Source organism: Syzygium oleosum, unplaced genomic scaffold, assembly GCF_021117445.2.
Source record: "Syzygium oleosum isolate NSW1041296 unplaced genomic scaffold, Sole_v2.1 Sole_v2.02, whole genome shotgun sequence".
In the NCBI taxonomy this organism is placed as follows: domain Eukaryota; kingdom Viridiplantae; phylum Streptophyta; class Magnoliopsida; order Myrtales; family Myrtaceae; genus Syzygium; species Syzygium oleosum.
The window spans coordinates 18,044,612-18,072,419 of NW_026607486.1; the positions used below are offsets into that span (position 1 = coordinate 18,044,612).

Here is a 27,808-nt window from a genome sequence, read left to right on the forward strand (position 1 = left end):
CTTCTTATATTGGTCTGGAACTGATTCAGAATTAGAGCTAGGAAGTTTGCGTGTGTCTATATTCTCTCAGCAGATCACGAATCTCTGTAAGTGAACCCATAATCACTTACACGAAATGGTACATTACACCCACAGCTTTTCGATCTCGAAGCAGAAATCAAGGAAAAACTGGGAGCGGTAGCGGCAAAAGCTTACCGGAAATCAAAGAAGCAGACAAAGGACTGTTCATTCGAAAAGCAAGAGAGATGAAGACTTACTCCGCAGGCTCATGTTACATTGGTCTTGTGGATTCAAATAGGAACCGATGCGTAAAGCAAAATCAATCGCTCCCGTGCACAAGTGAAGGTTCCTTGCCGATAATGTGAACTTGTCCTCCATCTCCTCTGGCTTTCGAAGACAGGTCTTAACCCATGAACGTGGAGCTGCTCCACCATGTTCACGTACATCAGGAGAAAGCCATGAATTCCTTCCTATGTATCAAATTGAGCGTCGTTGACAGCTTCATCGACGATCTGCCTCTCTCACTTGTATGCTCAAGCGGGGACCTCACGTGATAGATTTTGCTCAAGAATCACACAAGCGATATATGGAGTCATTTTCATTCGCGTGCAAGATGTATGTGCACAAATTCTGCGCGCTAACAAACCGGTGATGTCTGATCAATAATCACTGCTCGCTTCTTGCGGCTAATTTATTCGGGATCACATAACCATTACCATTTTCAGGACGTGTAAGACAATGTGAAAGATAAAGTCGAAAGAATCCCAGTGGACACACCCCCACAGCACATCGCATGGGAAAAAAGCAAAGTTTGATGTGTATTGGAGAAGAAACCACAGGCGTGCGATCAGAAGCTATCGACAGCAAAAAGTGCCATGACTTCGCGTCCCCATGGACCTCGACCCTCATCATCAACCTCCTCCTCCTCGTCTTCTGTTTATATATGTTTACATACCCATGTTATTTCAAAGAAGAAGAAGAAGAAGAAATATAGCCAAAAGAAAGAAAGGTAGTTGAAAGAGGCGACAACCATGGCCATTTCTTCAGCTTCAAGTGGGCTTCTCTGCAATTTCATGGTGATCTCCATGTTGTCGCTTGTTATGATCAGCGCTCGCCGCGAGACCGGTGCTCGACCGGTGAGGCACGAGGACGGCGTCGGATCATCCCTCGGTTCATACAGAAGATATCTTCTAGATAACGGCCTCGGTCTAACTCCACCCATGGGGTAATGTTTCGCTGTTTCTTCATTGCACTATACACTGTATGAGTGCTTAATCAAATTTCATATCGGAAATGTTCAGTGTTCACTTTCACTACTTTTCTAATTGAGTTCTTGTACTTTCATTTTTTTCTAATCAAGTCCCTTTACTACCGCACAAACTATTAATGAAGTTCCTCGGACACCAAATTCGATCGGATCCAACTTTCATGACGCTGAAGTGTGACCTGAATTAAATATTGCACACATAGACACGCACGGTGGATAATGAATAGGCGGGAGACTAAAGAACATTAATAAAAAATAAGGAGAACGAAGTGTATGGAGTTTTTGATAGTCACGACGAGTGTCGGCATAGGCAATGTTTTACTCGTATTACCCTCTGGCGTCCTCCAACAATCACGTTGGTTGGATTTAACCAAATTTGGTGCCGAAAATATTTGATTAGGTATTTTGTATAAGCAGAATGACTTGATTAAACAAATTAAAATTACAAGAATTCTATTAGAAAAGCAGTGAGAGTAGGGAGGGACAGTAAGAATTTTTCCTTTTTCATTTTCTTGCTTCTTGTCACTTAGACAATCTCTCATTCTGGACATATTAACTGAAATCTCACTATTCTAATACTAACATTAACTAGGAGAACATTTTCCGTTAACTCATTTTCCTAAGCGAATCAAACGCCTAAAAATGAGAAAAATGTTTTCCATGAAACAAATGTAACGTTAGTTTCAAATAGGCGCACAAATTCTTTGTAAATGGATAAAATACTTTGAGGTGGAGAGTATTGGTCACAATTATTTTGTGCTTGTGCTTTGTTTAAGTAATAATGATTATATTAAGTAATAAACTAGTTTAGAAGTTTACAAGTGTCCGTTTTTTTTTTTTCAAATATATAGTCAAAATGATGGGTAAAAGTATCATCATATCGTATCACATCATAAATTATATGCTAATACTTGGTGAACCATCTTCGCTTTTAAACATTTGGTTATGTTTTCGTAATGTCAAACTTACGTAACGATTGAATTTATATAACATATGATCGGGTTCTCGAAATTTTCCTGTTCCTATATATGAACGCTTCATTTGTAGGATACGTCGTGAAAATGGTATCGAGAATCTTATCTTGTGAATTGTGGTGGTCTATTTCGAAAATCAAGCATATTTACTTTTTCCTTTGGATCTACATCCAAATTGACATCGAATATTGGGAAACTTTTTTTGTTCTTTTCCATCTTCACTTTGCTTCTCTCCCACACTTCTCGAAAAGTGGTAGGGCCTTTGAGCATATAGAAATGAAATGATGCAAAATTCATCACTTTTCAAAAAGTTCCTATATCATGTTGGTCATATATTCTATCTCAAAATAATTCGAGGTAATGCTATTAATTAGTGAGAGTTAGGCAAATCATTTAACTAGTGAATTACAGCGATTGGGTAATTTCTTCTTACGATTTTTCCAATTTGTCCGGACCAACAAACGATCAGTCTATTAGACATTTGGAAAATTAACTTATTTTATAGCGATTCACCGTCAATTGAATATTACGGGTTCAATTTCTCCCATTCCTGCTTATAAGACATTAATTTGAGCTTTTGGGCAGGTGGAACAGCTGGAATCATTTTCAATGCGACATAAATGAGACACTGATAAAGGAAACTGGTAAATATTTCGATAATTAAAAGCATGAAATATATATATATATATATCGAAGTATTTCGAGCAAGAAAATCAAAATGATTTATTTGGCTATGAAATGTTTAAACTGCAAAGCGGATGCGATGGTGTCAAGTGGTCTCGCTGCCTTGGGATATGAATACATCAATTTAGGTACGTAATTCAACTTTCTAATTTCTTGGTGATTAATTTGTCTTTCTACTTCTTTTGTAATTCGTTCATATAATTACTAACTATAGTATTATTTAAACAACACTTCGAATTCCCCGAGTTTTCTTATTGCTTTCAGATGACTGTTGGGCTGACCACGACCGCGACGCCGAGGTACGTACATTCCCTTGCTCTCTTGTTGAATTTATCCGTTTACCTCAATTACCACGATATACCTCTAATTAGTATTTATAATAGAATCGAGATCTCGCGATTATTCGAAAATGAAATTAATTAGTGGTGGCATTAATTATAAGCAGGGCAACATGGTGCCAAAAGCTTCAACATTTCCCTCAGGCATGAAGGAACTGGCAGGTTATGTGCACGAGAGAGGTCTCAAGCTTGGGATTTATTCTGATGCAGGGTATATAATCATGCATTTATTTATCAACTCATTATTTCAAAGGGATTTTTATATTCGCGAAGTTTTAATTTATTTTTCCGTGCTAAAAATCTTTGAATCAAAATGGTTGTAAAATTTCCAGAATCCAGACTTGTAGCATGAGAATGCCGGGATCGCTTGGATATGAAGAACAAGATGCCAAAACTTTTGCTTCATGGGTAATTATTTTTTTTCTCACCATTCTTTTGATATTTTCTGTGAAATATATTCCTTATTAATAGTTTCTCCATGCATAAAATCCAGGGTATTGATTATTTGAAATATGACAATTGTGAAAACAGAGGCATCAGCCCCAAGGAAAGGTATGTCGATTCACTGCCTTCATTTATGACGTCATAAATACTACCAATTTTTCTCTTTTTTGGGTTGTTTTTTTTTGTGTACAGATATCCTGTGATGAGCAAAGCATTGCAGAATTCAGGGAGACCCATATTTTTCTCTTTATGTGAGTGGTGAGTTACCTTCAATACCAACAAAGGGTCTTCAAACATTGAACTATATATAAAGATTGGAAAACAAGGTTATTTGAATTTAATCATTTGCTTTGGATTTTCACCTTTGTATTTTTGCTGTGAATGAAGGGGACAGGAAGATCCAGCGACATGGGCACCAAGCATAGGCAACAGTTGGAGAACGACCGGGGACATTCAAGACAATTGGGATAGGTACCTACCAAATCATATATTTTTTAATTAGTGAAGCAAATGATAGTAATTTGTAATTTTTTTACCTAATTAATTTCTTTAATTAAGTTTCTGGGTTTCACGTTTCGTTGGTGTAGCATGACAGCAATTGCTGACCAAAATGATAAATGGGCAGAATATGCTGGACCAGGTGGTTGGAATGGTAAGGATATACACAGAACTTTTTCTAACCTTATATCGAATGAGATGTTCTTGAGATTAAGTAAATATCATTTCTTCTTTCCCTTTCGGCTTTTTTGAAGTGGTGAGAACTAAAGGGTGCTGAAGTTGGAGTGATTGATCAATGGTGTTTTCGATTGAATCAGATCCTGATATGCTTGAAGTAGGAAATGGGGGCATGGCTAAGGAAGAGTACCGCTCTCATTTTAGCATTTGGGCCTTGGTGAAGGTTATGTATCAGTATCAGTATCAGTTGGAGTTCACTTAATTACTCCATGATTTTCTATGTACAATTGTGGGTTTGTGCTAAAGATTTGATTATCAGACTCCCTGTAATTTATGATCAAAGCCCTTTTGGTTTTTTTCCCCTTTCCCTTGTAGGCTCCGCTGTTGATTGGATGTGACATTCGATCCATGGACAGCGCGACGCTTGAGATACTAAGCAATCAAGAAGTCATAGCAATCAATCAAGGTATATCAGTTACTTTTCTGTTTTAGCTTTTGGGTTTGACTTGTAAAGATCAATTCTTATGGTCATGGTAATGCAAAGATTTTACGTTTAACAGATGGGCTGGGAGTTCAGGGGAAAAAGATCAAGAAAGATGGAGATCTGGAGGTATTTAATCTTCATCTTCTTGCTTATACTTGCTTATACTTGGAACACATACATAAGAAAGGGAATTTCTCATTTGTTGGGACAAAAACTGTTAGGTCTGGGCTGGTCCTTTAACCGGTTATAGAGTGGCTGTTGTGCTTTGGAATAGAGGTGCTTCACCAGCAAATATTACTGCATCTTGGACCGACATTGGTCTAAACTCAGCAGCGATCGTCGATGCTCGAGACTTGTGGGAGGTATCATCAAACAATTTTCCATAATGGAAAAAAGGAATTTTAATAGTTTTTTTTCATATTATTCTGATTGTTTTCTTTTCTTGTTATCTTTCCTTCAAATTGCCAGCACGTAACTCTGGCATCTGTTCGAGATCAAATCGCCGCTTGGGTGGATCCTCATGCGTGCAAAATGTTCATCCTCACACTGCAGTATTAGCTTTGATGAATATGCAGTTAAATTTATGCGATGTACTTTATCAGTTTAGTTCTGTTGAAGAAAATGTCGTGAGCATGTAGATTGTCTTGATTGAGAATGCAATTGTTTTCATGAAAAGCAATTGCATCCATTTCCTAGCCAATAAACACTGCTAAGCTGGCTTTTGTGTCCGTATTGATCTTCTTGTTTCATGCACGGTAACAGATTCCTCCAGGAACTTTAAAATGGACAACAAAAGATTTTATTGGCAGACATTGGTTCAAGTTTGGAAGCTTCTGCATATTCTTATGCTACTTAGTATCTTTGGCCGACCGTTTACGGATATTCTCCGGCTGTATCAGACTAACCTTGCACTTCTGGTGGTTAAAAAATACATTTCTCTATGTAAACTGTAATTAGTGAATTTGATACGAGTCCTCTTTCTTTTAACATTAATCTGGGTAAAGCCTTTTGAGGATGTGCTTTTCTGAGGGATAGTTTAGACTGGGTTTCAGGTGGTTTGGTAGAAAGCGGCATTTGACTGCCTTCTGAACGGGAAAGGCCAAAGCTGTTGTGTGCATCAGATAGAGCTTTGCATATATGATTCAAAGTCCACTAGTTCTAGGGCTACTTATCTGTTTTGACTTGTATAAGGGCAAATTCTTGTTTTCATAAATGAATGAAATATGTCTGTAAAAACAAAGAAATTCAAAGCCGTCATATACAACCGTGACTTGCGAGATGGAAACTTAACTTGCCTGTTAAAAAGAGCACATTTAAAACAACAGACCACACGGCAATCCTTGCAAAGCTCGATTTCTTTGTGTGAAAATGAGACATCAGACTGCCCAACAGCACCGCAGTTAGAGTGAGTCATCTCTTCTGACCAAAAAATTCCATTCGGGCACGTCAAGTAAGTGACAATAATAACAGACATTCCGTGAAAGTTTACTAATCATTCCTAGATTGCAATGTTCTTGTTGCTTTCCTCAGGAAATACATCACCATGTAGGTTCAAAGAAGCTAACTGTATCTTACCTTGTGAAATTAGTATGCACCTATTTATAGAGGTTTCGTGCAGAAAAGGAAATACATGAGCTTCTCATGGATAACTTTTCGCTTTCTCTTCCCTTGTTCTTGCTTGTTTTGAGCGCCGTATCAGCAGGTGTAGCAAGTGGTATTAATCAAAACAGGAAGCTCGGTGAATCCAGACCAAGAAGAGATTTGTTAGATAATGGGTTGGGTCGGACTCCGCAGATGGGGTAGGTGTACTTTGCCTTTGCAATATATGAAACATCTTTCGTGGTTCTTTTTCAACGGATAACAATATGACAACAATCCATTAGCATCTTGTGGGATCATTGCAAGAGGAGACAGGAGTTTCTTTGACATATTTATGTGTTTATTATACCAACTCTTAACTCTTCACATGCCGCCTATTCAAGATCTAAGCAAAAAGGAATGTTTGGATAATGCAGATGGAACAATTTTAATCACTTCCCTGGCAAGCTTAATGAGGAGCTCATTCATCAGACAGGTAATTTTATTCAGGATAAAATCTCGCTTTTTTTCCCCTGGTGCGTGCATATGGAAATATTAAGGCATCACGTGGGAGCTACAGTGATCACCGGGCGAATTATCTCCTTCCAGCCCTTAATACATCGATTCTCACATTTCCTTCACTCTTGCAGCCGATGCAATGGTTTCCACCGGGTTGGCAGCTCTGGGATACGAGTACATTAATCTTGGTAGCAACTTTTCCTTTTGGTTTTTGTATGTACCGAAGAAGTGGTAAAATTCTCTATTTTGCCTGACTCTAGCTTTTAATCAGATGACTGTTGGGCTGAACTGAACAGAGATTCTCAGGTACAAAATCACTACACATAAGAGTCATTATATCCTTGCTCGGGTTCTCTTTTGGTGGATCTCGCCATATATTTGACCTTTTAGTCAATAAGTGTGGATTCTTTCTTAATCAGGAAGCTATGACATTAAATTGTTTGGATTCTGATTGTTTCAGCATATTTGCTTGTAAATCCAGAATTACTAACTTATCAGGATGTCAAATAAGTTTTATTCTTGTAATGAGTAATGTTTTCTTGCACCAGCAAGTACTTGGTTTTCACACTCGTGCTCCTTGCAGAGCTAACACAATAGATATTTGCTTAATCTTCGATGTCCTTCTCAGTGATATCATCAGACCGAGTCTCCTGGTCGATTGTTCTTGCCATGGTTGTTACATTTACTCCACAACTATGGCCAGTCCTTAAGATTGTATTGGTCTGGTGCAATGGCTGCAAGAGCCTTGCATGATGCAGCTGCTTCTCAGCGAGCTTGCAAACATGTGTTGATTGCATGATTCAAAATATTTGTGCAGGGGAATTTAGTTCCAAATGCTACTATCTTTCCCTCTGGTATGAAGGCACTGGCCAACTACGTCCATAGCAAGGGTCTCAAGATTGGAATATATGGAGATGCCGGGTACAGACATCTCGTGGATCCTTTAAGTCACATATCTTCCAGATGAACTCATGCTAATTATTGCAGTCTTTGCACAATGAACAAATTCAGCAATGTTCAAGTGAATGCTCACTAGTTTCTTTTTAAGCAAGAGCAAACATAAGCTAATGTCCCATTTTTGTGGATCGCATGTTTTGCATTAAAGTGAGCTGGCAGATTCGCTAAGGCACCTTCAATGAACTCTTACTTGACATTTCCTCTGTTGAAGTCTTGAAGATATAAATAACTGTTGACAGTGATGACATTGGAGATGTTTTAATTACCATGTTGGGATAATGTCGGAGCAAGAGCAGATTAACTAGAGAGAAATTGCTGCAGGTTCTTGAGTTGAGACTTGACACAGAGAGAGAGAGAGAGAGAGAGAGAGAGAGAGAGAGAGAGAAGTTAAGGCTTAGCATTACTCGTCATATGAGCCACCTCACAACAAGCTGTTTTATCTTGACCAGGACATTGACATGTGCAAAGACAATGCCAGGGTCACTCGGCTATGAGGAACAAGATGCCAACACTTTTGCTTCATGGGTATGTATTGTCTGCAAAAATTTCTGCGTAGATGCACAAGAAGTGGCACTCCATCATGGAAAGTTTCTCCCAAAAGCATCCAGTAACCATTGGATTATGATTTGACATCAGATGTTCTAGATATGTTGTTATTGTTAATGGACTTCAATTATTCAAGTGAAAAGCGTTCTCCCACTGTCGCTACAGGCGTGATTAGCAGTTATTTTTATTTTCCTATCTGATCCTTTATTACCCCGAATTTTCTCAGCAACATGATTTTGGCATGTCATCCGTAACTTTACATGGCTCAGTTCAACTCACTCTTCTGCAATCTTTTCTGATATTTTCAATCTTTCAAAACTGAAATTCTACTACATGTCATTCTATATGGTACTTTTGCTCTTGGATTTGAGTACATTTCTCAAATCTTGATTTTATTTTCTTGGTACTTTCCAGACCGTTTATTTTTGTATGAAATTACCTGAAAATTACTAGACTGAACCTCCAGAAAAGTAGTACGCTTGCCAGTGGGGTCCATTCTGAAAATTTATCATCTCTAGTCTCAAATCTTCGAGTGCCAGACATGCATAATCTCACCAATTAATTCCCCCTCTTGGTTTAATTACCGCAGGGGATTGATTACTTGAAGTATGATAACTGTCACAACAACGGGATTAGCCCTCAAGAAAGGTAAAGTAGATATGAATTGATTGTGGAATGTAATCAACAATGACTCGTGAATGAACACTTTTGGAGACTGATTGGCAGATACACAAAGATGAGCAAAGCCCTTCTGGCCACTGGAAGGCCAATCTTCTTTTCTCTGTGCGAATGGTATGTGACCGCATCAAAACCCCGTAATCGCTTTTGGCATACGCATCATCTACGCATGACAGTGTTCAGCAACTGAACAATTATAGTAATTATCAGTCACAAAAGTGTCATGTGACCTCTGTAGGGGCTATGCCGATCCTGCCACTTGGGCACCGAGCATCGGAAATAGTTGGAGAACTACTGGAGACATAAAGGATAACTGGGGAAGGTAACATGTACCAGATCAATTAATTGGTGGACATGAATTCTCAGTTTCGATAATCAGATGAATGAGAAATTACTTTTCTTGTGGAACATAATGAATTTGATTCTTTTCTGTTGCAGTATGATATCGAAGGCTGATCAAAATGATGCTTGGGCATCATATGCTGGACCAGGCGGATGGAACGGTTATAATGATCGATCTTTTCACTTGCAATTAGGATATAAAACTCGATTTGTTTAATGGATGTCCTAACCTCTGGCAACTATTCTGTGGTCTTTTCAGATCCCGACATGCTTGAAGTAGGTAATGGAAATATGACTACAGAAGAATATCGTTGTCACTTTAGCCTTTGGTCTTTAGCAAAGGTAAAAGTTCACCCTACAGAAGAATCGAGTAGACTCTTATTTAAATTACCTTATCGAGAATATGTTTCCTTACAGTTTGTCACTTTACAGGCTCCACTTATCTTAGGTTGCGATATTAGATCCATGGACAATGACACGTTCGAGTTGGTCAGCAACAAGGAGGTCATTGCTGTTAATCAAGGTCTAGAGAAAATAGTTGATATTTATGATTATCTTATGGTCAATGGAAAGGCAAAAAGACGTTACAACTCATGATCCTTGTTTTCATTGAGTGCTTGTGGCAGATGATCTTGGAATTCAAGGCAAGAAGGTGAACAAAACTGGAGATTTAGAGGTGAATCTGCCTAGACGATGCACTAGTTTACAAGGAGCATACAAGATTTTCGCGTTATGATATGCTCACTAGTCCTCTATTTTTTATGTTAATGTGTAGGTTTGGTCGGGTCCCCTGAGTGGCGACAGAGTGGCTGTGCTCCTCATGAATAGAGGGCCTTCTACCGCCACTGTGACTGCCGAATGGAGTGACATTGGTCTAAATTCTTCTGTGATCGTCGATGCTCGTGACTTATGGGAGGTATGAGTGCAAGAATTTCCATTTTCTTTTTCAAGCTTCCACCTGAAACGATATGCTATGAATAAGATCAGAATGTGTCTCTCCGCACTCAAAGCCACATATTACTCAGCCTAACATGAAGATGGCTTGAAAATTTTCAGCATTCGACGACAACCTCAATTCAACTTCAACTGGATGCTACGCTTGATTCTCATACCTGTAAGATGTACGTCCTGACGCCACATTAACGGGCCCTTCAACTGGAACTACAAGTGTGCAACGACTCCTCTAGACATCAGTCAAGACGATGCAATAAAAAAGATAAGTGTTTTCACATATTGAGAAACATTAACTTGTACCTCTATCTGGACAGTATCTAATCTCTATATTTATCTGAATTTCACGCACAACCAAAATGAGATCAAGACAGTCACATTAACTATTCCTAGCAACCAAACTGTAATCAAGAAGCTCAAACCCGTGAAGTCTCAGGTTTTGTTACAAGTTAGGAAGCTAGGAACACAAGGATTTTCTTTTAATTTGTATAAGGGAACTTCTATTAATCAGTGTCGACAGAGGGAAGAAATAGGTTGAGTTGGAAATAATTGCTCATAAACTAAAATAGTCTACTCACTGGAAAAGAGATCCTAGGTTTGGTCACGGTAAAGTCATTTAGTGTCCCACCAAGGCTCATATATGGTTCGGGAACTTTCAAAGCTTATCCCCCCCTAAAAGACTGACCCTATATATGGCGCTAGCGCTTTGTGTTCTTTCTATTCCATGCCATTCCATTCCAGGAAAGGCGGTTGATAATAATCTAGCAAGCAAAGTGGTCGTCGTCTGACCAATTGGCTCGGACACTGGATCGCTCGTGCCCACCCATCCTGTCTTGCCCTACCTAAACGGAACGGCTCTCTTAGTTATGCTACACCGAAAAGGGAACAAAAAAGGACGATTCGTTGTGTCGAACAAGGTCTAATGTATGCCTTGCGAGTTACCACCTGTATGACTACGATGTACAAGGGTCAGCACTAAATGAAACCATGCGGATCGATATGGGAGTCGAACCAATCTCAATGCCAGCTCAATACATAGGCAGGAAAATAGAAAATTTTAGTGTACCAAGCCCGATATGTATGATTCGTAGTAGAATTCAACTTGCATTAGCAAATAAAAACTTGGTATATGTCCCAGTTATATTAACAAAACCTGCCACTTTCACGAAACCTTCCCTAGAAGTACTTGCTGGGAAAAATTTGAAATCAAGCAAAACAGGGAAGAATCAAAAGCTCTGTAGTGTGTACCATGATTCAGAAAGTTGTGTCGTGATGATACCTTGATTAATGGATGTCAAAATTACAATAAGAAGTCCTGCTGAAGTATGTAGATCATATATTTCAAGATATCATTGTTTTAACTCGAGCATTTTTATTTTTCCGAAGCATTATTAAAGATGCAAAATCATTCAAGGCCCAAGCCCAGATCGCCTTTTAGGTTCTCAAACCACAAAGAACAGAAAAACTTTCATAGCTAAGGCACATCCAGTGCATGAGCATGAGTATCCTAAAATGGAATAGAACGTTCTCCAAATCTGTCCCTCAATTCACACTGGATACATAGTTTCAAGTGATGTAACCAAGAAAAGGTGCTACCAAATGGCAGTACAGCCATTAGTAGATTTGTCCTGCCTAAAGCGTTCTTGAATCAATGCAGTCGCAGCTAGACGGGGTGTTTTTACTCAGCCCGAACAAGGACAGCATAAGCTCAAACTAAAAATTTCAGGATCTGAGAAAACTAGGAAGCAAGTCTTGACATCCTCATGACTACTAAAGTTTCTACCAACTGGCTATGGAGGGTATCAGAGTGATGGAGGCAAAACCCTGTAAGAAAACTAAGACCTCATCCACTAATTTAAACAGATCGCTAAGCTTACATTATCATCATCACTTTCTATCTATAGCCCAACCGTACTGGCTTTTCTGACCAGTAAAGTCATTGGAGACAGAGAAAGATCATAAAGAGCCAAACATTATGGTCGCCTTTCGAACAACGAAGTTTATCTTGATATTTCTCCTTCTGTCTACCTGCAACGATGCCGAAGGCGATCCCGGTACAACAGAAGTGTATTGTACATGTAATGGAAGCAGAAATGTTGTCCTCCAAGATTTAGTAAATTCTACACCGATCAGAGGCTGCAACTACTACGCCGTGTCTGATATCCTGGACGACCGCGTCCGTTACGGGCACGCGGCTTGCAATGGGAACCACTCAGCAGGATGATTGCTCCCGGTGCTTGCTCTGTGCCATGACCGCCACACGGTACCATTGCCCGAAGAACACTGGTGATAGATGTTGGATATGCAGACCAGATAAATCCGTTCACCCAATAACAGAGTTGAAGATGATGCTCAAATCGTATGACAACTCAGAAAGTCTCGATTTGAAGCCTTTCTTTTCTCGAGGCAATTTCAAGATGAATAATGAAAACCAAGCAGGGATGTGCTAATTCATCGACGTGCTTGCATCATCTTCGCGACACTTTGAGTTTGATATCGTTAATAACATTTCTCGTTTGTCTCGCGAAAAATAAATGACTTGAATTTTTTTTTAATAATTAATAATTAAAAAAATATTTATATTATTCACGAAATTATATTATTATCGATAATAAAAATATTTTTGGTTAATCAATTATTTCAAGTCATAGAGACTATTATTTTTTATAAAAAAAAAATTCTTTAGATTATTTATTTTTTGGCGAGATTAACGGCTCCCGAGATGGAGAGCGCTGAATGAAAAAACTCACGAAGCTCAGAAAACCGCTTTGGTAAATTTTCGGTTCGAGCAAAGATGATCGCAGCTGCCGGTGCTGGTCACTGCTGGAGCTTGAAGACTGGTTCTTCCGCTCTCCTCCTTCGTCCGCGCTCGTCCTCTTCGCCTCTCGCCAAGACGCTCCCTCCGCGTCCTCGCCTTCCGAGGAACCGCAACCCCATCTCGTGCTCGCGCGGAGGAGACGACGATGCTCCGGCGAGCGGCGGCGGCGGCGGCGGCGGCGGGAGCGCCGGTAGAGCGAAAGGGTCGGGGACCACCGCGAGGGCGCGGCGGCTGCTCAAGATCCGCGAGGAGAAGCGGAGGCGCGAGCACGACCGGCTCCACAGCTACCCGGCGTGGGCCAAGTCAGTCACCCCCCGGTCACGCCGTGCACTTGTTTGATTATATTCCCGTGCGAGTTCGCATTGCTTAAGAGAAAGGTTTGGGTTTTTGTTGGCTGGTGGTGGGGTCGTTTTTTCCCGTTGTCTGCAGGGTTCTGGAGGACGCCTGCAAGGACGACACCGGGCTGCGCGCCCTTCTTGGTGATAGCATCGGCAACCCCGAGCTCATGAGGAGAAGGGTGGGTTTTGTTTTTGGTTTTTTTCTTGCTTCGTCGGTGGTGAAAGCTTGAGTATTTGGAGGATGTTGTTTCTCGTATCTGTCTTTCGGTTGCGATTTCTAGTAATCCACCCATGCTGCTTTCCCTTGTCTCGTGTTGGCATTCAGTTCGAGAACAAAAGTAAAAAAAAAAAAGAAAATTTTTGTTGTGTCTTGTCTTCACTAGAGTGGACAGTGCTGTCAAGTGAATATCTGAGATGATGCTCATATGCTCCAGGTTGAAGAACGAGTGAGAAAGAAGGGTCGAGATTTTAAAAAATCTAAGACTGGATCGGTCCTCGCTTTCAAAGTTAGCTTTAGAGAGTACTCTCTCTCTCTCTCTCTCTCTCTCTCTCTCTCTCTCTATGCATGTCACAATAGGGACCATGTTCATTTAAAACTTGAGCCATTTCAGAATTCATTTGTAACGAATTCCTGCTCAAATCTGTAGTTATGCAGAACCATCATGTCTAGGAGTAAATGATGAGATCCTTATTTTCAAGGAGCACCTGTATTAATTTATTACTGATGTCAGTGCATTTACTCTTGATTGTTCTGGTTGCGGTATCTAGTTTTGCTGTTATTTTTCAGTATTTTCACCTCCAGTTATGTCGTTGCACTTCTATCCCATTTTAATTTTTCCATTCTATTTTACTTTCTAGAGACCATTTATTTCATTTTTCTTTACTATGCTTGCTTAATCACATAAATGAATATACCTGAAGGATGATGCTTTACATTAGTCTGCATGGGGTAATACATTTTTCCCCCTCATAAGTCAGTTTTCTTTGGCACTTATCACTTTAGGTGATTTTCGTTACCTTCTTTCTTGTAATGATTTCTGTATTGTCTAATGTGCAGTTTCAATCCTGCTGAATCTTACATATGGTTTGAACTCTATGGATCTCCATCAGACAGGGATGTTGATCTAATTGGAAGTGTAGGTTAATGGGTTAACATTCTGTTCCTCAGTCTTCTAATATTGGTTGAATCTTATCTGTTTGTTCCTTTGTTTCTTGATGCTTCTACATGTAGCTTGTTTATGAGGACTAGATATGCAGGTTATTCAATCATGGTATGTCATGGGGCGCCTGGGTGCCTTCAATTCTTCTAATATGCAGGTTGGAATACTTCCTTAGATAAATATCTTATTCTACAATATTAGTGACATTATGGGCTTCAATCGTCACCAAGAACAAATCAATATGCTTATATGGGCTCAAGATAAGCTCAAACTGGAGTTTAAAGAACATTACAAGGCCAACCTTTGCTCTTGCCGATACCAAATCAGTGTGTGTGTGTGTGTGTGTGTGTGTGTGAGGCGCTGAAATCACTGGGTAGTTGATTTGCTTAGACTTTACAGAAAATGGCATCCTTTCATTGTTCACCATGACCTTTTTTCCTTATTATGTTTTGGCTGATAGCGTGCTCTTAAGAGAAGTTTCACTAAAATCGTAATTATTGCAGCTGGCAAATATGTCAATGGACTATGATCCTCTCTATGATGCTGACAAGGGTACAAATGCGATGCCATCATCATTCCATGATATCAGTGATGTGGAGTTCCAGGACAACTGGGGTCGTTTTTGGTATGTGGTTTAGAGACGCTTGGGTTTCTTTCTCTACTTTTGTCTCTCTGTGAATATCTTTTCATTGGAAAAGAATTCTTTCAATCTGTCATGCAGGGTAGACCTCGGTACCTCTGATTACTTTGCTGTTGATGTACTCCTAAACTGCTTGACAGTTTTAAGCTCAGAGTAAGTCTCAAGCTACTGGAAGAAACAAGGATTTTTTAAAATTCAAAGGAATCTATTAGCTCTTTCATTTTTGACGTTTAATAAGTTCATTGATCAAGATCTCCATTTCAACAGGTACTTGGGCATTCAACAAATCGTTTTTGGTGGTCGGCGCATGGGTGACTGGGAAGAAGGGATGACCAGTCCAGAGTATGGATATAAGTACTTTAAGATTTGATTTATGTGTGATTATTGTTTAAATGATCCATGCTTTATGTACATTCTTACACCTTGGCTAGAGCACATAGGTAAAAAGTCCTGGTTTTGGAAAGTGGATTTTGATTGCAAGTCAATTGCCGACTAAGAGCATTGGAGTTTTGTTGAAGAGTGGGGAGTCAAATAAGTAATAACATGACGATGCTGGTTCATCTATCCCGAATCCCTGGTTCTTACATGAATATCATTCACTATGGTCTTACTTTCTGAGAAGTTATATGCCTTCGTCCAGTCATTCATTATACATTTCCAGCTTATTCATACTCCAGAATCATCTTGTTTTACCAAAATAAGAAAAACTCTCATTAAACAAGTTTTGGACCAATTTGTCTAGGCAACCCTTCCCTAGTCACTAAGATTTGGGTTTGATATTCATCATAATGATTCACTCTTTATGTAACAAGACTAAATGTATGTAAGTTTTGGACATAACTGTGATTGATAAATATGGCTCGCTTACACTTGAAGTATCATTAGACTAGCATGGATTAAAACCCCGAGGAATACAGCTTCACACGCGTAAATTATTACATAAAGGTCTCAAATCTTCTCCCTGATGTCATTACTGTCTAAAAGCTTTTGTATAAGATAGCAAGTATGTGTGTGTACTTGCACCAGGATTTCTAATTTTCCTATACCATCTCAATAACTGCTCTTGGCCTGGAGAAAAATCTTTCCGTTTTCCTCAAAGACTTCTATCATATATGTTTGTGATAATAAACCCCTAGTTCTATATCTTCGCATCAGACAGAGACATCATTTGCCCCAATATGTACACAGTTAACTTTAGGGTTCACGTATTACTGTCTTCCTTGGTTGACCGGAAGCTTCACAATGTCAGACATGACTCTTTCCTGTTGTCATCCCTCCTATGTTTTGTCATTGTTTCATGGGAACTGCAAAAGGAAAGATAGATGTACTAATCCATCTACTACGTGTAGATTGGTTATTTATAGCACCAAGCAATAATAAGATGAGGTATAAATAAAACCTTTCATACTGTAAGAATCAAAAGGCAACATGTCAACCTTGAAATCATTCCTAGCCACAGCTACTCACAGGATAAGATGTAAGAAGCAAAATAGATGGGAAAGAAATCCAACACAACACATCGGGAGAATTCAGTTGTAGAAGCAAATAAACAACAGAACACACAAGAGTTCAAACGTTTCTCTAGGTATTAGCTTAACTTGATAGGGTTCGGTCATTGTGCTCTGCTTGAAACACCTTAAGAAACATTTTCATTCCTTGGAAAAGCACCTCTGAGAAGGTATAGATGAGAGCCAGATCGTTGACACGGTGAGACAGGACTTAGAGCTATATATTTTTCATATACCATGAGACACAAAGAAGTTGTAATCATGATGACTAAATTTGTGCTCTCTTAACCAGAACCAAGCAGCACGCTGATAGGAAACCATCATCTCGTGATCAACTGTCTTAGGATTGATCCAAAACGCACCATTCATCTTATATGTGCTCATTGCAAATGGAGGAATCCCGATCTCATACTTACATTCTCCATTTGTCAGGACTTTGCTTTCTCTTCTTGGTGGAATAATGGATTCAATTCTCTGATTGTCTTCTGGAATGACACTCACCAGACCTGAACATCAAATTGTCAATTACATTCTTTGAGAAATAAACCTATACGAACTTACAAATAATTGGTAGATCATATTCCAAGTAAACCACGTAAACCGGCTGAAAAAAAATGAACAAATTAAACAAGTACGGAGCACATGCTTGTACTGTTAATCACAATTTAAACGCCTCAAAGCTATATGACGTTCATGTACAAATTAAATATGATCTTCTAGCACATAAGAAAAAGATTACAATGAAGTTGTGTACATCTACTATTTCAAATATGGCCAATGTATGCAGAAAGTTGATCTACAATTAACTTGATTCACCAATAACGGAAAAGATCTTCTAATTACAGCTACACTTCCAAGAAAAACTCAACTGGCAAAAGAACATATGCTAAAAAACATGTTCTGGATCATTTTGATCCGTGAGAAGATAATGCATGATTGAAAAAACTGTAGTTTGTCGATGTCGGCTCCTTAGAAATCAACTACTGTAAGCTAGTGAGCTGGTCTTTCACAAACCAAAGTAATTTGATTGAAACGTCTCATACTGGTTAGGCTATAGACATGATTGCAAGAATTATCATATTGAAGATATGCCAAATTAAACTACAATGTCTATGCATCATTTTGGAAGCCTAGAGTACTTAACCGTATATGGTTAACAGTTATGAATAATCAAATATTATTCGATGAAGAAAACCTATATATGATGAAGATTTTTCAAATATGTGGGTTTTGGAAGATCTGTTGGATATGAAACAAAAGATTCTTACTATATTGAGATTCTTCAGCACATCATGCCTGTTAGCTAAAGATGCACATGATGATGAAATTCCTTAAAGCAGATATTTCTCACAAAATCGGAGAGAAAAATATAGGAACGCCGGAAGGCGAAGATCGAAATAATTGTTAATACTACATCTACAATGTCACTAGAAAGATGGATTAAGTAATAGAGCAGAACTATTAGTTTTAGCGGTTACTTCACTATGGATTATTCAGAAATAGTTGCTTGGACGTATGAACTCAAGATAAGAGTTTCTGAGACACTGCAAGGAAAAGATAGACTCAGCAACAAAACCGAAATTCGTTGCTACATTTACAAACCTACTAGGAAAAATGTTTACCTCTAAAGCTTCATCACGATCATTTGACCAGAAAGTTTGTGGATAAATTACAAGAAATTTAGTACTGATTAGATCGAGTTCTGTTTTGTATCTGGGTTCTACTTGTTAATCAATTGAACCATGTGAAGAACATCTTTGAGTAGTTAAAATGTGCAATTAAGTGCAGTATCCTTTTCATCATTAGGTTGCTTTTCTTAATACACGTTTTCAATGGTTGGAAAGCACTGTTGATTCAAGACGGACTTCAACAACCGAACATGGACTTTCAGTGACCAAACTTTCCTTAACTAATAGCACTGGAAGAACTTTCTTCACCTTTTGTGCATGAACATTAGAGACCCCAAGATTTTGACTCAAAGTTTCCACCAAAGACACCCATGATCATCACACTTAGACATCCACAAGCAGAATTCCAACCTCTCGCGCTTGGACATCCACAAGAAGTCCTTCCAAACAACATATTCATTGTGCTTGCACACTAGATCACGTTTAACTTGCAAAGAAGTTTTCTTATAAATGCTTACTTTATGGAGTGTCCCTTGTCGAGTGACAATTTGTTGTGATCATGCATGTAAGGATATAGACGTTAGGGGAAAAATAAAAATCATTTTTCACTTGAATTGCTTCTTTCATTGCATAAGTTCTATCCTTACCAGGTTTGGCCATTTAATTCAATCAATGTACCAATTTTGACCCTTGAGTAACGGATTCACTTGTGATTTGGACTGAAAAATACTTACTATAATAAATGAGAACCATATATATAAATGGTAAGTGATACGTTTTCATGATGATGGATATTTTTAAGATGGGGGTCGAACTTTTATGATAAAATAGGGTATGCTGGAAATTCCCTTTGTCGTACTCCACCTTAGTTAAGCCAATCAATAGGTTTCAATAGAAGTAGTGTGCTTCATTGATGGATCTTTTAGAAGGAATGAGTTTCAATCTCTTAAGATGTTCAAGCAATATGAGACTCTGATTTCTTTGGAATTCCTCTAAATGTTGAGCTATTATCTGGTTCTATTGTGATGAAGTCCACACATGGCTATTTCTCGTCTTCGATCCACTGGCACTTGGCGCTTGGACAATGAGATCTTTTTGTATTGACAATTAAACTATAGTGGCCATGATTTAAGGCAAGATCAAGTTCAGTTGAGAACCATCAAATGAAATCTTGCTCTTGATTGTTATGATTACAAGATGTAGAGAGAGATCCAAAGTCATTTGATAGAGATCGAGTAGCTATAGCAGATCCTTTTAGAGATCAGAAGTCCATTCCGAGTACACCCATTTGAGTATCAACTGCCCCTAAGCCGGTGGTAGGTCTCATTTTTTTGTTTTCAAAGTGGTAGGTCTCATTCAAAAGTCACTTTAGTGGATGTGCCCCAGTCACTGTGTTCGGTGGTGATGTTGTCATCACTGATGCGCAAGTTGCTTCATTTTGTTTTCAGTGTCTTCAGAAATTAAGAGTTCCACTTTGAACTAAAAAATATTTTATTTCTGACACTGGTGCATTTGAGTTTGCTAAGCGTATTAAGGGAACAACATTGATTCTTAGGCTCTTTATCAGACCTTGGTATGAATCTATTATAGCGTAAGGAAAGAAAGTGATTATAGTTCGAAGCTTGGCTAGCAATTGTACAAATGCCTTCAGCTTCTACAAAGATTCACGAATTCAGAGTCTAGTAAGAATTACTATAGGACTCATTCTCATGCCATGATGGGGTTTAGGCATTAGTCCTTTTTCGACATCTAAATTGGGCATGTCATGGTAAATAACTAGATAGTATGAAGATAATGATCAGTTTGGAAATGTTTTCAATTGCTTGATAGAGTAGGATCCTCAGTGCCTACGCTTACAATACTCCAACTTGATAGTTTCCGCCAATAGATTACAATAGAAGTAGAGAGCTTTCTCGATGAAATATTTGTAGAAGGAATGAATTTCAATCTCTTAAGCAATACGAGGCTTGTGATTTCTTTGTAGCTCATTTGAATGTAGTGCTAGTATCTTGCTCTATTTTGATGTTTTCCACCCATGGCCATCTTTCTTGTCTTCAATCCTCAATAATGAGATGATCTTTTATGGACACATATAATCCTCCATAATGAGATTATCTCTTCTTGACAAATACACTAGAGTGGTGTAATTGAAGGAACAATTAAGATGAGTTGATGACCGTCGAATGAAATCCTGCTCTTGAATGTCATTATATGTGATTAAGGCATTTAATTAAGAGATCAATTTTCATTCTTACAGCTTTTTCAAGGCCTTATTGGTATAAATCTATTGTAGCATCATGAAAGAAAGTGGCTGTGAAAGTGGTCATAGTTCGAAATTTGGCTAGCAGTTGTTCAATGCTTTCAACATATGTTAAGATTTGGAGTTTTTGGCATCTGTTAAGATTTACCAAGTCTATCAAGGACTCATTTTCATGTCATGATAGATCCATACATTTGTCCTTCATCACCATCTAAATTGTGCATGTCATGTTGAATAAATAAATAATATGAAGATGATTGTTCGCTTCAAAAGTTTCTTTATTTTCTGATAGAGTAGGATCCTTAGAGAAAATGCATTTCACCGCTCCATTGGAAATTTCCTTGCCTTACTGTGCTTTAGCTTGGTAGTTTCCACTGATTGTAACGGGTCATATTTAGAAAGTAAAGGAAAGGCCAAGCTTAAGAGGAATGTACTAATTTGTCATCATGAAAATCCAATCTACTCGATTAATGCATTTCACCGCTCCATCAAAAATTTCCTCTGCCCTATGGTGCTCCAGCTTGGATCTCCTATCTGTCCCAAGTCGTCTTGGTAAAGTAAAGGAAATGCCAAGCTTAAGAGGAAAGTACTAATTTGTCGTCATCGAAAACCTAAATCTACTCCATTTTGGTGACTCCATTTATTTAAAAGACCTTATCCGGCAACTGTCTGTGGAGGCGTTGGTTAGAGCAAAGGACTGAAAATCCTTATGTCAGTGTTTCGAATCCAGTTCTAAGCTGGCAAAGGGTCCAAAGGAAAGGTAGCCAGGAGCGATACAGATTTGGAAGTTCAAGTGAAAGAGGAAGCCAAAAAATGTTAGTGCTCTAGCACTAGGGAAAATTGTTCAAAAAATCCTAAACCTATTGCACTTTTGCCAATTCAGTCCTAAACCTTTCAAGTTTGTCAATTGTGTCCTAAACTTTTTCACTTCTTAGTAATTAAGTCCATCCGGTCAATTTTGGCCACCCGGAGTTGACGTGGACGCCAGCTGTCTGGCCACCGCTGACGTGGCAATTTTTAATATTTGTCTAATTTTTTTTTCCTTTTTTTTTCTGGTCTTCTTCCCTCTGACTGGTCTGGCTACCGGCCTCTGGAAAAGCTCGCCCTCACCGGCCACTGGCGAGGGTGAGCCTCGCTGGCCCCTAGTTGGGCCAGGTCAAACCTCACCCAGCAAAGGCGAAGCTGACCTTGCCATCACAACCTAGGCGACGGCGAGGTCGGCCTCGCTGGCCCCTAGCTGAGCCAGGTCAAACCTCGCCCAGCAAAGGCGAGGCTGACCTCGCCATCACGACCCAGGCGACGGCGAGGTTTGCCTCGCCAGATCTAGGCGAGGTCGAACCTCGCCTAGCAAAGGCAAGGCTGACCTCGCCGTCATGACCCAGGCAACATCGAGGTTGGCCTCACCTTGGCTGGGCGAGGCTCGACCTCACCCAGCCAGGGGCCGGCGAGGCTCGCCCTCGCCAGTGGCCGGTGGGGGCGAGCTTCACCAGTGACCGGCGAGGTCAACCTTACCGGCCCTCGCCTCTGGCCGATTCAACCTCACCGAACCGGCCAGAGGGAAGAAGGCTAGAAAAAGAAAAGGAAAGAAATATTAAAAATTGCCATGTGAGCGTTGGCCAAATGCCGGCCAACGTCCATGTCAGCTCCGGGCGGTCAAAATTGGCTGGATGGATTCAATTGGCAAGAAGTGAAAAGGTTTAAAACTCAATTGACAAACTTGAAAGGTTTAAGACTGAATTGATAAAAGTTAGGACTTTTTGGACAATTTTTCCCTAGTACTATAGTGGATCTATATGCTTCTGAGGGTGAAACGAGGTTAAGCCAGCCAAGCAAGCTGGGGATACATCCCCATACTTGTCCTCTTGACTGCAACATAGTGATAGATGTGATACCCCTCCATCTTTATTGAACTGCCCTTTTTGGGGATTCGGATTGCATGAGGAATCCGAGAAGCTGGTGATTGTTGCTCAAATGCAATAGATTTAGTTCATTAAGGTTAATATTTGGAGTATGCATTCTAATAGAAATATTCATCTTTGACATAGCCTATTTGGCTAAATTACCATGAATCATGCACAAAAGTAGCATGTTAGATCGAAGCTTTTCTATCCTCTCATATTACTTGTGATTGGATGGACAATTAATGATTAAAAAAGGCAATGAAATGGATTCACAGTTGACTCCTGCCGGCTTGGTCTTGGTGTGGAAATCACATCTCGAGTCGAGCCTATCTAAGCCTCTTTGCTTGGGTGGATTGGCCCAAAGTTGGATAGGGTCAAGACGTAGCCAGGCTAGCAGAGGTGATAGGTTGATTTGCACCTCTGGGCGAAGCAGCCTAAAATGACCATTGTATCATCCTCCTTTCCAATCTGAGCCTACAAAGCCGCCCGGGGAATCTTCTTTCCGATGAATCTTCAAGCCTACCTCTTGATGAGGAGAGAATCTTCTTTAAACCTTGGAACCGATGGAAGTCTGCTCATTAGTAATACTCCTTGATGAATGGGAGAAAAGATGTCTTCCTTGCCATGGTGCAGTTGAGTTTCTAGATGGTGGACCTTCGTTGATAGTCCAATTGCAATAGTTGTGAAGGACCATCTTATTAGATGGACTTTCTCAAGCATTGAAAAATGTTCAATGCCATTCATAACAATTGGGATCGTTTCGTTTGTTTATATATCTTAAAAATAGTTCGTCGGAACCAGATTTTTGTTAATTGTCTCTTTTTCTCCTTTCATGTTCACCTGAGTTGGATCAAACCCTATCTTGGAACTCTACTACAAGAGTTGGTACTTGTCTAGGACTTAATCTTAGCCAAATGGCCAAGAAAGGAGTTTCTGTCATAGGTCACAGCTTATATTCCATGGATCTTCACGTCCACTGCGAAATGTTGTCCCTCGGGATCGGCGATTTCTGTTTTCTTTCTCAATTCAGTCACCGCCGCCCGAAATTGGTATTCCAATATCTAGGTGATGTTCTTTCTAGCGCGCACTTATGAAAAATCCCCACCTAGGTTCGTTTCCAGGTGCATTAACATCGTAGATTAGCTAACCAGGTCACAAGCTTTACACAAGAAAGTCGCGCACAAACGAAGAACAAGAACAAATATGGATTCGAGGAACAAGGAGGAGAAGGTTGTGATATAGCGGGAATGCTCGGAACAGACCTTGAGGAGACCACGATAGCCTGTGGTAAGTAAGGAAAGATGCAGATAATTCCTTGCGGTTTCTCATCACGGGTATCTGGAGGATCGGGTACCTAAAAGCGTCAACGTCAATCAATGATCTTTGGTCGGCATTAAGCTGATCTTTCCTTTAGTTAAAGAAGAAAGGGATAGATCAGATAGATCTATCAATTCAGCAGCTGTTTTGTCCCCTTTAATTCTCTTGACAATTCAGGAAAAGCATTAGCATACCAAGCAATGGCCAACCAACTGTGAGGCGTGAGGTCGGTGCTCCGGAAAGTTGTCAAGCCAGGATACTTCCGTGCCAGTTCTTTGATCTAGTCCCGAAACGATTTCATCATGTACAAAATCAGATTTGTTTAGGGCCCTTAAAGATCGGTTTCAATCCGATCTAGGAATTGAATGCGAAATTCCCAAAACACAAGGACGAATTTACCTTCTCAGTTAGGGGGAGTCGGGAATACGGGTTCACGATCTCATTGTATTGGCAGTACAGTTCGCCGTGATACTCTTCGACTCGTTCCGAGCCTTCTCGCCTAGCAAATGCGTTGTCTGAACGCCCCCAAAAAATATTGAAAAATAAAAAGAATGGAGAACACTATCAGCGAATTTTTCGGCGAAATAAAATTGTGATTAAGCTAGGTCATCTGGAATTTGCCAAAAATTTGAAAGAGCTTACTTGAGTCATTGCTTGGGGTGCCTGAGCTGCTCTTGCTTCCATCACTGCTCACGGTCTCGCGCTCGGACTCAGTTGATGACGACCCCTCTCCAGACCTCCTTCAAATAGTAAAAGCATTCGACTAAATAATCGGCTGTGTTTGAATCGTCGTCATGTTGAACCCGAAACGTTAATCTTTCGACATTTTATGATCTCTAAATACGAAGGAAGCATTAAAGCCATATAACAATGTATCTCAATTCCAAGAACTGAATTACTGAATGATTGAGGCAGTTTATCGTACTTGGAAGATTTGAGATCGAGACACGGCTCAGCGAGCTTCTTGTAAGTGAAGATTTGCATTGCTGATAAGGAAGGGAAATAGTATTGCACCACGGACTCTCCGTTAGGCAGTACGATCGGGACTCCGGCGCCGTAAGCGCTCCACTCCTCGTAAGCTTTCCACAAATCTCTTAGGTGAAACGAGTCCACCATGTCTTTCTCTTGCTCTTGTGACCCCTCATTGCTTGCGTTTTCCACATTGGGCTGTGAACGAAATAATAAACCAAACGTCAAGAAGAAAGAAGTGGAAATTATGGTAGAAAATCAACATGACCGCACCGGATTCATGTGAGCCCGATTCATCATTACCATCAATTCATCAAAATCAGGAGTTACGATGCAATGGGCTCACATGAGTGCGCATTTTACTGTGCACAAAAATCAAGATCGGGCGCTTCTACGATCTTTGAGGACCATGGTTGTTCGAGGTTGATAGCCGTTGGATAACAAAAGATAGATCTCAATCGCCTTTGTCTATCGCAAGACTTTGCATAGAACATAAAAGGCCTCTATCGAGATCACGGTGACCATACGACGACCACAAAACGAGTAACGAGAGAAGGACCAAAACCTTCTCAGTACTCATCCTAAAAGTATATGGAAATTACCCAAGAAACGGAAAATTGGTTTCACTATTTTTTTTGTGTCTAAGAATTATTTGATGAGGACGTACAATTTTCCAAAACTGAATTTTTAGTGTCATTCTCCTGAAAGGAATAATGATAGGAGACCGGACTTGGTTTTCTAGGCATTTTTTTTCAACCTCGACTCTTTTTCGTAATGGGTCGAACTGAATTATTAAGTGGTAGGAGGCAGAATCGGGTTAAACCGGTCCAATTAGACCAATCCTTGATTGAGCCAACTGAACCGCCATGATGAACTGAATAATCTATTCATCTCCCATCAAGTGAAAATTGGATTAACAAGTGGGGTAGGTGGCAAAATCGGGTTAAACCGGTCCAAAATCAGACTGATCCCTGATCGAGCCAATTGAGCCGACATGACGTACGGAATAATCCATTCATCCCCCATCAAGTGAAAAATGGATTAATAAGTGGGTAGGTGGCAAAATCGGGTTAAACCGGTTCAAAATCAGACCGATCCGTCATCGAGCCAATTGAACCGACATGACGTACTGAGTAATCTGTTCATCCCCCGTCAAGTGAAAACGAGATCTAAGTCCCAATGACATTAGTATCGTATCGGATGAATTTGGAAAACCAAAAATTCCTTTCTAGTCTCCCAGATGAAATTAAAAGAAAACGGAGGAAATGACAAAAAAAAAGTCCTTTTCTTTTACAGAAAAAGAAAAAGGCAAAAAACAGAGAGAAATATGAAGAGAAGTACCCTGGGGACCTCCTTGACTGCAACACTGGGTATCACAGAGTAAGGAACGCACTCCATGTTTGTCCAGGACCTCAATTCTGGAACCAGCCTCAAGTCCCACCTTGATGGTGCCATTCTCTCTCTCTCTCTTCTTTCTTTCTCTTCTATCTCTCTCTCTCTAGAAATGAGAGAACTAGTAGAAGTGCAATGGTTTGACAAAGAGAAACTGCACTTCAAGCCTTAGTGTTCACAAAAAAACAAAGACAAGAGGATTAGCAATTTCCGGAGAGCCATAATTAATGCCCAAAACCCGAAACCCGAAACCCATCAAAGATTTTATCCATCAAAACTCAAAGTCTCAACCCTCAGTTTCCCTTTTCTTGTACTTACCCATTAATCATCATTTTTCCCTTTCATGCCTCTCTCCACATATGGCAAAACAGAGCATACCAACCTAATCCTCCTCAAATGGCAGGCTGACCACACCCCAACCCCCTTTGTCAGTTTCCTTCCTTAAAATTGCTGGATGGTTAAATTCAAAAGTTTTGGAAATTAGGATGTAATTACATGAAATCAGTGTTGTTTTTTAGTGTTTTTTGGGGCTGTATGCTTGTGTTTATGATGGTGGGTTGCTGAAGTTGGTGCATGTGCGGATTTCCCAATTTCACATGGAATCCAGCATTAAGTACTTTGTAATTAGTGAAGGGAGGCATGCATGCATCCCACTTGTTAAGAGAAAGAGGACTCTAATTAAGAGACCATGGAGCAGTTACGCTTCCTTTTTCTCCTTTTCCTTTCTGTTCTTTCCTTTTCTCGATGAGCCTTAAAACCGAAAGCAACAAATTTTGTCGGCTTCTTCTTTACTCAGAAAGAATCAAATTTATGCACCCGCCTTTTCATAAAAAAATTTCCGCCAAGCAAGTGGGCGCCCACGGGATTTCAAAGCGAGCAGGAGTTGAAAATCGAAATTTAAAAATAAAATAAAAATTCTAATAGTTTGCCATAATCCGGAGTATATTAATTATTATTACCTTATGACTTCTGACGTTAATGAGCATTTTCCGAAATTAACATGCATTTACGTCACATAGTAGTCAACGATTTTAATTAACTACAAAACAAATATTATTCAAGGTTATAATAGCCCCCAGCCTCCCTTGTTCCTCCTGAGGAGTCACGAGGAGTGGTCTATATCCGGAAAATACTCATTTATTGTCCATTATCACATTTTTTGTGAATATATGAGACTTGTATTGGACTCGAGATCCAATTAATTTTTAAAATTATATTAACTTCCTCTTTCACATGAATGGATTATTGAGTCCAAAAGAAAATTTTAATATTCTCTTTTAAAACAAACCATGTGGATACGTGTTATGTTATTCCATCGATCATGAAATCAAATTAACGTCTCGGCATAGTTATTATGGTGTCACACTCCGACTCCTATATATATAATATATATATATATGATAAAAGAGTGAGTTGGTTACCAAATCAGAATTTCGAAAA

The 27,808-nt window shown here is 39.6% G+C and overlaps 4 protein-coding genes across 6 annotated transcripts; 3 read left to right on the forward strand and 1 right to left on the reverse strand.

The window, feature by feature from the left end:
* The first annotated feature begins 898 nt into the window (after positions 1–898).
* LOC115671019 (alpha-galactosidase-like) lies at positions 899–6,924 on the forward strand. 3 transcript variants are annotated; one of them, XM_056308448.1, is made up of 17 exons: positions 899–1,225; positions 2,827–2,885; positions 2,997–3,053; positions 3,190–3,224; positions 3,371–3,474; positions 3,596–3,671; positions 3,757–3,815; positions 3,900–3,965; positions 4,095–4,178; positions 4,295–4,359; positions 4,523–4,605; positions 4,758–4,848; positions 4,943–4,992; positions 5,088–5,228; positions 5,335–5,417; positions 6,566–6,665; positions 6,882–6,924. In XM_056308448.1, exons 1-16 carry the CDS (start codon positions 1,032–1,034, stop codon positions 6,585–6,587), a joined length of 1,269 nt encoding a protein of 422 aa, XP_056164423.1. In that variant the 5' UTR covers positions 899–1,031; the 3' UTR covers positions 6,588–6,665; positions 6,882–6,924. The 3 variants fall into 3 exon arrangements, with proteins under 3 accessions (XP_056164423.1, XP_056164424.1, XP_030448323.1); XM_056308449.1 differs by having other exon boundaries at positions 6,569–6,665; positions 6,882–6,918; XM_030592463.2 differs by lacking the exons at positions 6,566–6,665; positions 6,882–6,924 and having other exon boundaries at positions 5,335–5,594.
* Positions 5,175–10,779, forward strand: LOC115671028 (alpha-galactosidase-like). Its single transcript, XM_030592476.2, has 17 exons — positions 5,175–5,228; positions 5,335–5,417; positions 6,569–6,665; positions 6,882–6,940; positions 7,095–7,151; positions 7,235–7,269; positions 7,781–7,884; positions 8,370–8,445; positions 9,056–9,114; positions 9,193–9,258; positions 9,383–9,466; positions 9,583–9,647; positions 9,746–9,828; positions 9,919–10,009; positions 10,113–10,162; positions 10,262–10,402; positions 10,543–10,779. Exons 2-17 carry the CDS (start codon positions 5,387–5,389, stop codon positions 10,627–10,629), a joined length of 1,185 nt encoding a protein of 394 aa, XP_030448336.2. The 5' UTR covers positions 5,175–5,228; positions 5,335–5,386; the 3' UTR covers positions 10,630–10,779.
* Positions 10,780–13,138: 2,359 nt separating this feature from the next.
* LOC115679860 (uncharacterized) lies at positions 13,139–16,014 on the forward strand. Its single transcript, XM_030603892.2, has 8 exons — positions 13,139–13,557; positions 13,685–13,772; positions 14,028–14,113; positions 14,651–14,729; positions 14,851–14,910; positions 15,257–15,378; positions 15,475–15,546; positions 15,661–16,014. The coding sequence occupies exons 1-8, from the start codon at positions 13,232–13,234 to the stop codon at positions 15,761–15,763; spliced, it is 936 nt and encodes a 311-aa protein (XP_030459752.1). The 5' UTR covers positions 13,139–13,231; the 3' UTR covers positions 15,764–16,014.
* A 1,115-nt stretch (positions 16,015–17,129) lies between these two features.
* LOC115669995 (uncharacterized) lies at positions 17,130–26,374 on the reverse strand. The gene is made up of 7 exons (XM_056308111.1): positions 26,318–26,374; positions 24,933–25,174; positions 24,650–24,747; positions 24,407–24,522; positions 24,202–24,287; positions 23,953–24,098; positions 17,130–17,407 (listed from the first exon to the last, which is right to left on the reverse strand). Exons 1-7 carry the CDS (start codon positions 26,372–26,374, stop codon positions 17,130–17,132), a joined length of 1,023 nt encoding a protein of 340 aa, XP_056164086.1.
* Between the last annotated feature and the right edge of the window lie 1,434 nt (positions 26,375–27,808).